This window comes from Aphanomyces astaci (genome assembly GCF_000520075.1).
Source record: "Aphanomyces astaci strain APO3 unplaced genomic scaffold supercont1.73, whole genome shotgun sequence".
NCBI lineage: Eukaryota > Oomycota > Saprolegniomycetes > Saprolegniales > Verrucalvaceae > Aphanomyces > Aphanomyces astaci.
The window spans coordinates 87,282-95,977 of record NW_009798336.1 but is presented as its reverse complement, the minus strand read 5'-3'; the positions used below and the strand labels follow the sequence as shown (position 1 = coordinate 95,977).

Sequence of the window (8,696 nt, the reverse complement as noted above, 5' to 3'; positions counted from 1 at the left end):
GCCATTAATCACGTTTGTAACAACGAAACTTCGGTGTGACTAAAAATCCGTCCTTCACTGTACATAGTTCTGCAGTATTTAACTGTAAATTCACTCTGCGCCAAGATACTTCGTAGTGTATGGTTGAATATGATCACTTTGCGGATACCATTCGGACAATTTCAGTCGGACATACTTGACATTTGTATTGGACTTAAGGGGAACATATATTCTGCGAGTGAAAGTGTCCGAACGGAATATGTTCGGACATACTTGTGTATTGTATACACCCGCATAAGAACGATCAGCTTTACAGTAGCGAGCGACGACAGAACATCCGCCCACAAAATTGCGCGCACCGCAGCGTAGCGGAGGTCGTGTGTATAATTTTGTGCAGGCGGTGGCTTGGCGAGGAGTAAGCCCCAATCGTGCACTTCACCGAATGTCCAATCGATTCCTCTTGTCGGGAAAAGCGGCATACGTGCCGCTACCCGGACAAGGCCTGAGGTACAACTATTCGCATTTAATGTGTAAATCCACTTAAATGCGTGTCAAGCAAATATTTGTCCGAGTCGTTATGGTATAGTACTAAGTAATTACTCCCTCCGTTCCAAAGTAATTGCCCGAATCAGAAAATGGATGTACGCCTCCTCGAATAAAAATACAAACCCTCCAATATCAAATAATCCAGAATGTAATTATACAGGTGTAACGATACAATCGTCCAATCAAAGCATGCAAATTCTGTGTCTCAGGACCAATCAAATGACGGCAGTTGTACTTGTCCGCCAGCTCCTGGCTGAAACCTTTCGGCAGCCTGGTCATGTAGCTGCCGTTGCTGCGAAGCAAGACCTCCCGAAGGATGGCCTCGCGCTCGTCGTCGGTGAGGTTGCGCCTTTTAGGTGCCATTTCCGGAATGTTGGTGTTATACAGTGAGTGCATGTTTTATATGAAAATTTGTATGCAAAATTTTGAACGCGGGTAGCGCCGTCAACTCTTGAGATTTCCCGCTCATCATCGCACCAATAGAGAGCGCTGGCTACGCTAGTTGTAATGATCCAATCAAAGCAACGCATTTCGAATCCAGGCAGGCGACACCAGGTTTCCAATGTACCTTCGAAATATAATGAGGTGTCATGTACACCCTCCTGAAACTCGCGCAATTATTTTGGAACGAAGGGAGTAAGTTTTTATAATTCAACCAATCATAGCACTTTCACGAGACTTCATCATTAGTATTGTTGACAGTGAAGTTTATAATTGTTTTCTATAATGCAACTAATCATTGCACTTTGACGAGACATTAAGAGCATCTCCAACGGTGTTTTTATTTCTATTTCAATTCGAAGTTACGGATATAGAATAGAAATTCTTGCACTATCCGGAGGGTTTGTTGCTATTTCACGCGAAAATAGAAATTCTGCGAGTCGACATATTTCTAAAAAGTCCGGATAGTGCCAAAATAGCAACCGTAAAAACGAAGTTTGACTTTAACCTATGCTTTAGCAATAGGTTAGAATATACCGTTGGAGATGCTCTAACATTACTATTCTTGCTATTATTAAAGAGAAGTGTACTATAGTAGTATAAGAAAACTGCTCGGAGTAAATATCTGAAGACCCCAAGAAGTACGTTTGGTATCATTAATGTAAGTACCACTGCAGTAAGGTGTGGGGATTTTATATGGATAAAGCACAATACGTACTTAATAGGTGAGCCCGTTACTCTGCTGCCGGAGTAAATTGTCGGTTGGAGCAAGTTACTACCTATTTGTCGTCGTAGTTTTCAGACATATTCTGTAGGTAGCATGAGTTTGTAGTATGCGTTTTCAAAACTTTGCTATCTGCGGTTAAACGGAGTTCGTTATTTTAAAGGTGGGAATCAGTGCATGTGCTGTGAGGTCCACTAGAAGTAGGAAAGGCTCCGGTAGAAACCTTGCAACCATGCTAAGACTAATTCGCGCATCTAAACTGGTTCACCACGAGTGTAGCTGGGCTTGCACTTGGGGTAGCAACGGCCTCCAGCGAGATCTTGGTTAGTACCGCACTTGAGAAAATTAGTTTTCCCAACGTTGACTATCTTGGCACACGACAAGCCATAAAAGGGGTTCAAGCCAAGGGACTCGCAGTCGGGGAGGGAGGGTTGACAGATACAACAGCCAACGGGAGTGTAGCCCGGTAAGCACTTGGGGTACACAACCAAGTCATATTTCGCACTCGTCCTGCCCGTTGTCCTTTTCGCAGCGTTGGAACATGCCTGTGGAATTAGACACGCCGTCGCCAAACTTCCACGGGTACCCAACCCCCCGGCCGTAATCTTTCTTACGGCAAAACAATCCAGTGTCCACGAGCTCAGGGGGGCAGATCGAATGGCAGTCGAGGACTACGCGGGTCATGTTGGATGGACACTTCTCGTAGCACAGCAGACCCAGGAGCTCTTGTCCGGCGGCGCAGAATTCCGACGAACGGCCATACTGTGTACGCCTTGCCTTCAATCACGCCTCCGTGGCCGCATCGAGCTCGTGGTCGTCGTTTTGGTTTGCGGTCGCACTGGCCACGGTGGCAAACACGGTGAGGAAAGCGAGAATGTTGGTCATCAGGTCAAGGCGAGGTAAATGGCAAAGTGACGTCTGCAGATGGACGACGCGCACTTCCAGATTCGAGTCAAATTATTCCGGCACTTGTCGTATCTCAAAGGGGTGTGTCCCAGCCTTGAAGCTTGGTCGAGGGATCTTGCCGACGGAAACAGGCCCGGGACAGACTCTAACGAGGTGGCAAAATAATTTCATCGTGTTCGGATTTGCGACATATTGTACCCATTTATAACTATATCTTTGGCCAATGAACCCATCAAATCACATGCCTCACGAAATCGGCATGTAAGCTTACTATACACACACAGTAGACTCGGAAACTATGGGAAAACGCTCAAGAAATCTGGATACCGTTCAGCCAAGTTCAAGCAAATTTTCTTCCCGTAACCCTGTAACCCAGGGATACCCCCGCGTGCACATACAGTTGTATAATGCTAAATCCCCCGGGTTGAGGTGGTCAGAGTACAAAAAACATCTAACAAGAGTTTATTAGTTTGAAGGGTTTCAGTCTTGGTTGAACGGTATCCAGATTTATTGAACGTTTTTCAGGGTTTGTCAGTAGACTCGTGTTCATTTACAACGTTTCTAGTTGGAAAGCGTCAAATGGTCAAATGGTCATAAATACAGTTGTTAACAGTGAACCAGATGTTTTGATCATACATGTACTTCGAAGTACGTTCCATGTCTGTCGTTGAGTGAGTGCTTTGCAGTTCACCAAATGGATCATTTGCTCCATCGTTTTCACCATGTATGCTCAATTCTCCCACAGCTTTGCGAAGTAGAAAAATGTTCAGCAGCGTGCAGAGCAATTGGGTCGTGTGTGTCAGTTTGACCCATTGCAAACATACACACACTCTGGGTCCACAACACGTGGTTCTTGTATCCCGTGGTTGAAAGCCAAGAAGTACAGTCTATTCTTCCGTGACGTCTTCAAATGGACGATGCGCACTTCCAGCTTCGAGTCAAAGTATTCCGGCACTTGTCGTATCTCAAAGAGGGGTGTCCCAGCCTTGAAGCTTGGTCGAGGGATCTTGCCGACGGAAACAGGCTCGGGACTGACTCTATCGAGGTGGCAAAATATTTTCATCTTGTTCGGATTTGCGACATATTGTACCCATTTATGGTTCATACGGATAAGTGCTGTATACTTGATGCTCCTTTTCGGCCAAAATGTGCCTGGCTCCATATATTTCCATACAAAAAGGCTGGTTGGTTTAAATTCTATTAATCGATCAATTTTTCACCAATCGAAATTTTGAACTGTAACTTCTGTTGGCCTTGTTCAGTTATTACGGCTTATTTCGCTACAAAACATCAATACAAAGTTGGAATAGCTGTTGAAAGACAAGGCATTTTTTACAGTCTTTAGATGAATTGCACCATATAATTATATCTTTGGCCAATGAACCCATCAAAGCACATGCCTCACGAAATCGGCATGTAAGCTTACTATACACACACAGTAGACTCGGAAACTATGGGAAAACGTTCAAGAAATCTGGACCGTTCGGCCAAGTTCCTGTAACCCAGGGATTCCTCTTACCCCCGCGTGCACATACAGTAGTATAATGCTAAATCCCCGGGGTTGAGGTGGTCAGAGTACAAAAACATCTAACTAGAGTTTATTAGTTTGAAGGGTTTCAGTCTTGATTGGGCTACACTCCGTATGGCTGATGTTTCTGTCAACCCTCCCTCCCCGACTGCGAGTCCCTTGGCTTGAACCCCTTTTATGGCTTGTCGTGTGCCAAGATAGTCAACGTTGGGAAAACTAATTTTCTCAAGTGCGGTACTAACCAAGATCTCGCTGGAGGCCGTTGCTACCCCAAGTGCAAGCCCAGCTACACTCGTGGTGAACCAGTTTAGATGCGCGAATTAGTCTTAGCATGGTTGCAAGGTTTCTACCGGAGCCTTTCCTACTTCTAGTGGACCTCACAGCACATGCACTGATTCCCACCTTTAAAATAACGAACTCCGTTTAACCGCAGATAGCAGAGTTTTGAAAACGCATACTACAAACTCATGCTACCTACAGAATATGTCTGAAAACTACGACGACAAATAGGTAGTAACTTGCTCCAACTGACAATTTACTCCGGCAGCAGAGTAACGGGCTCACCTAGTAAGTACGTATTGTGCTTTATCCATATAAAATCCCCACACCTTACTGCAGTGGTACTTACATTAATGATACCAAACGTACTTCTTGGGGTCTTCAGATATTTACTCCGAGCAGTTTTCTTATACTACTATAGTACACTTCTCTATAATAATAGCAAGAATAGTAATGTTAAGGGCTGGTCTGGATGCCACCCCATAAAATTATGCCATAATCTGTTTTGGCAAGTCTGCAAAATTTTCCCAAAGTCTGATATCCCATGAAAAAAAGGAGAAAAGAAGTATCTCCAAAGTTGTCTGTATACTAGTTGAATTTTGGAAGAAATATTCGATTTCCGAGTGAAGTGCAAGACTGCAACGTGAACACAAACCTCCATAAAAAGTTGGACCAAATCGGTCCATGTTTTTTATGCCATAAAACACCCGATTCTCAAGAAAATTGTGGCATAAATTTTTGAACTTTGGTGGCATCCAGTTATATCTGCTATTCTCGGGACCAAATTGCACAATTCACTGGTCATCATGAATAACTTTTGATACTGGTATTATAAATGTCACACAGCGAGCACAAGCACCGGAGTTCTACCGTACAGCGATGTACGTATGGTGCCACAGTGAATTTAAATACTGCAGAACTATGTACTAAGTTAGTGACTGTAAGTTAGACCTCTTGGTCATATACTGCGTTTCTAGTTAGGGGAAGTTCCAAGTAGTTTTCAGATATAGCACGAACCAATCAGATTCATTTCTACCTCTTTTTTTTCTGGATTTAGAAAAAGACGTCAATGACCTCTTTTTGCTATTTTGGTGTGGCAATGTGAATTCCAAGTAAAAGCAAGAGTTGATTCGCCAAGCCAAGCGAGAAACTTGAAATGAGGCAAGAGTTGGTGGTCACGACAGCTGAAATGGCGGCGGCAATCATCGCCACAATGGACGGACGTTCTGATCGACACTCACCAAACCAACGGTTAAGTATCCGAACAGACACCTGGGCTCGTGTGCAGGACGACGAAGAGCTCGATGGTTGGTTTCACAGAAACTTCCGATGCAGCCGGGCGGCGTTTGGTGTGAGCGCGACCAAAGTCCAAGACAGATGGGGCTAGCTTCACGAGCCCTTGCATCACAACGCAGTCTTCTCCATCCGCGACAGGGTTGCCGTGACAAATTACTACCTGACGCATGGTGGTAGTCTTGCCAGTTCTGGCCAAGTCTTCGGCATGTCAAAAACACGATCACACTCATACGTCCAAGAAGTAACGCAGGTTATTTTGACGTATCTGCACGAGGTCATCCACCTGCCAACGTCGGATGATGAATGCACAAGTAACACCGAGGCGTTCGAGAGCATGTGTGGGGTGCCGAACGTTGTGGGTGTCCTCGACGGGTCGCTTGTGAAAGTCAAGCGGTTTGCTGACCATGATGGATGGTACTGCCGAAAGGGATTTCCTTCGTTCAATATACAAGGTAGAGCATTGGATACCAACTCGATTATATTATGCGTATGTTTTAGGTGTTGTCGACCATAACCTAAAGTTCATGTCATACTCAATTCGAAGTGGATCCCAAAATGACAAAGCTCTTTTCAACAAGTCTCGATTCGGACAGACTGTGCATATGGTAAAGTGTATTAATACAACAAATTCAACTTATAATGAAACAAATAAATGATATGACTTAGATTTTTTTTCGTATAGTTGATCCCCGACGGAATGTATTTCCTTGGCGATGCCGGGTACAAGCTAATGAAGCATGTACTCACTCCCTTCAAGATCTCCTATGGAATGCCGGATGACGAATCACACTACAACTACCTGCACAGCCGGACTCGTATTTGGGTCGAGCGAGCATTTGCTTTCTGGAAAAACAAATTTAGGATTTTCAAGGAAGATTTAACTCAACATACACGCCAAGGTATATTATACCAACCACAATATATGAGACTCAACGAATGATGCCTAGAAATGGCACTGTTGATCGAGACTAAATGATATTACACAACTGGTTCATCGACATTAGCGAGCAAGGTTTTAGCAAGTCGTAAAATCAATTTTCGGACTTTAAACTTCGGATGTGTAATGATGTGAAGTTCGGTTAAGTCGTACCCAACCGACTTATAGCGACCAAGTCGAAAAAAGCCCGTGGTTGGAGTTCAATCAACGATGGGGCGAAAGCACAAGAAACAAATATTGTGGACCGACGAGATGGATGAGAGATATCTCAAGGAGGTTGTCCGGCTTGGCCCGAACGGTGTTGGTCACGGAAATGCCAATGCAACGTGGGCAAATAGCACCTGTGCCCTCGGTGCAGTGGCCATTCTGGACGCACCTGCCAGTCAATATGCGACCCGAATTCTCAACGAGTCGATATACTTGATTGCATATTCGATATGGGTATGCATGCGGTCATGCTGTCTCAGTAGAGTTCAAAGTTTAAATCCGAGTGAGGTTTGCAAAGCTAACGGTAGTAGCACAGCAACTGGCACCGACAGGGTGGTAAATGCCATTGGTCTTTATCCGTTCAATTTCCGGATATTGAAGTACCACTTTCGAAGTGCGCGTGTCCATGTGCTCGAAGACAAGTTGGGAATTTGAATCAAAATAACGACTTAATAAACACCTCTAATGACAACGACGCTCGCGAGGAGTGGATGCTTATCGGAGGCGATTTGATCCCGATTGAAGCCATGAACCTTGTCGATGGAGAGTCAGCAGAGTTTGCACGAAATACCATAAAAAACTACCTGTGGCGCATGTTCAGTTAATGACGTTAACAAACAATTAACTCGCCCTATATAATTTTTATACTAAGTTGGTGGTGACGTTATGTACAGTGCCACAATATGTAGTTACCTAATTAGCTTGCGTGAATGAATATATATATGTAGTTAACAAATAAATTTACATGAACGAATCAATTATTGTTATTCGTTCTTAAGATGCTTCAACAGCGCGAGTTGAATTGCATTTCCAGCGTCGATACTCTTCAAGAGAGCCGCATTTACTGTTTTGAAGTCCGATATCGACTCTATACCTGTAGTTGATTCGAAACGCCGTTGTTCACACCACCGTTGTGCGACAGGGCTGCAGCATCCACCCTTTTGCCATAATTTCTCCCATCGACACTAATCCCGACGCAACATCAATTTTGCCCTTCTTGCGCCGTTCCCGCTGTCGCTGCATTTCAAGTTGCACTTCGAGTTTGCGCTTCTCCAGGCCATTCGACCCGTGACAGGTGTCATCCACGTTGGTCACGTCGTCCCGAAGTCCGTCGACGGTCGAAGTGTCATCCACTGATTTCGCCGGAGGGGGCGGATCACTCGTTCCAAATTCATGGTGGCCAAGCCCCGTCTTATCTCCGAAGTGCTCAACGAGAGAATCCCAATACGTTGGCAGGTCAAACAGTCGCTCCGTCGCATTTCCAGTTTTGTTGTCCATCGACCACCGAAGCGTGGAGAACTCCGACTTAACGGCTTGGAACTTGTTTTTCAACTTTGGCACCTCGATCGCTATCATCATCTTGAGATTGAACAACAAGGCGGTTCTCCGCCATGCCGCCACCAGTTGTGCCTTGCTCTTGTTGCCGTCGAAGTACTCCTTGTTCGTTTCGAAGTGACATGCAAGGAGGCACTTGACCATTGCGTCGGTCCATTTCACGTTGGGCACGGACGGACCAACCTCGCCTTCAAGGTTTGCTTCCAGCTGTCTCACGCGTTACAGTAGGTCTTTTTTGGTTGGAGCTTAGTTCGGTCCGCGTGGCTTGGCCATGAGACCTCTCTGTGTATTCTTGAAAAGCAGAAATGACCACTTCATGATGCGCTGACGGCTTTGACAGCGAAAACCAATCATCCAATCAAATCATGTCAAACTTGCCGTGATAAAAATCGATGATATGGTCGTTGGCCAATGAAAACGTTGAATTCGTGTAAGTCAAAATCGTTAAAAATCGAAGAAAATGACTCCAAAAATTGGGCACTGTACTTGGGACGAAATTTCTTTCGTTTTTGATTTGC

The 8,696-nt window shown here is 44.8% G+C and overlaps 3 protein-coding genes across 3 annotated transcripts; all 3 read right to left on the bottom strand.

The window, feature by feature from the left end:
* Positions 1-2,182: 2,182 nt before the first annotated feature.
* On the bottom strand, positions 2,183-2,374 carry H257_15664 (hypothetical protein; the record flags this gene model as incomplete). Its single annotated transcript, XM_009843834.1, has 1 exon — positions 2,183-2,374. One exon carries the CDS (start codon positions 2,372-2,374, stop codon positions 2,183-2,185), a length of 192 nt encoding a protein of 63 aa, XP_009842136.1.
* Positions 2,375-2,473: 99 nt separating this feature from the next.
* H257_15663 (hypothetical protein) lies at positions 2,474-6,105 on the bottom strand (the record flags this gene model as incomplete). The annotated part of the gene is made up of 3 exons (XM_009843833.1): positions 2,474-2,628; positions 5,676-5,859; positions 5,932-6,105. The coding sequence occupies 3 exons, from the start codon at positions 6,103-6,105 to the stop codon at positions 2,474-2,476; spliced, it is 513 nt and encodes a 170-aa protein (XP_009842135.1).
* Positions 6,106-7,743: 1,638 nt separating this feature from the next.
* H257_15662 (hypothetical protein) lies at positions 7,744-8,322 on the bottom strand (the record flags this gene model as incomplete). The annotated part of the gene is made up of 1 exon (XM_009843832.1): positions 7,744-8,322. The coding sequence occupies one exon, from the start codon at positions 8,320-8,322 to the stop codon at positions 7,744-7,746; it is 579 nt and encodes a 192-aa protein (XP_009842134.1).
* Between the last annotated feature and the right edge of the window lie 374 nt (positions 8,323-8,696).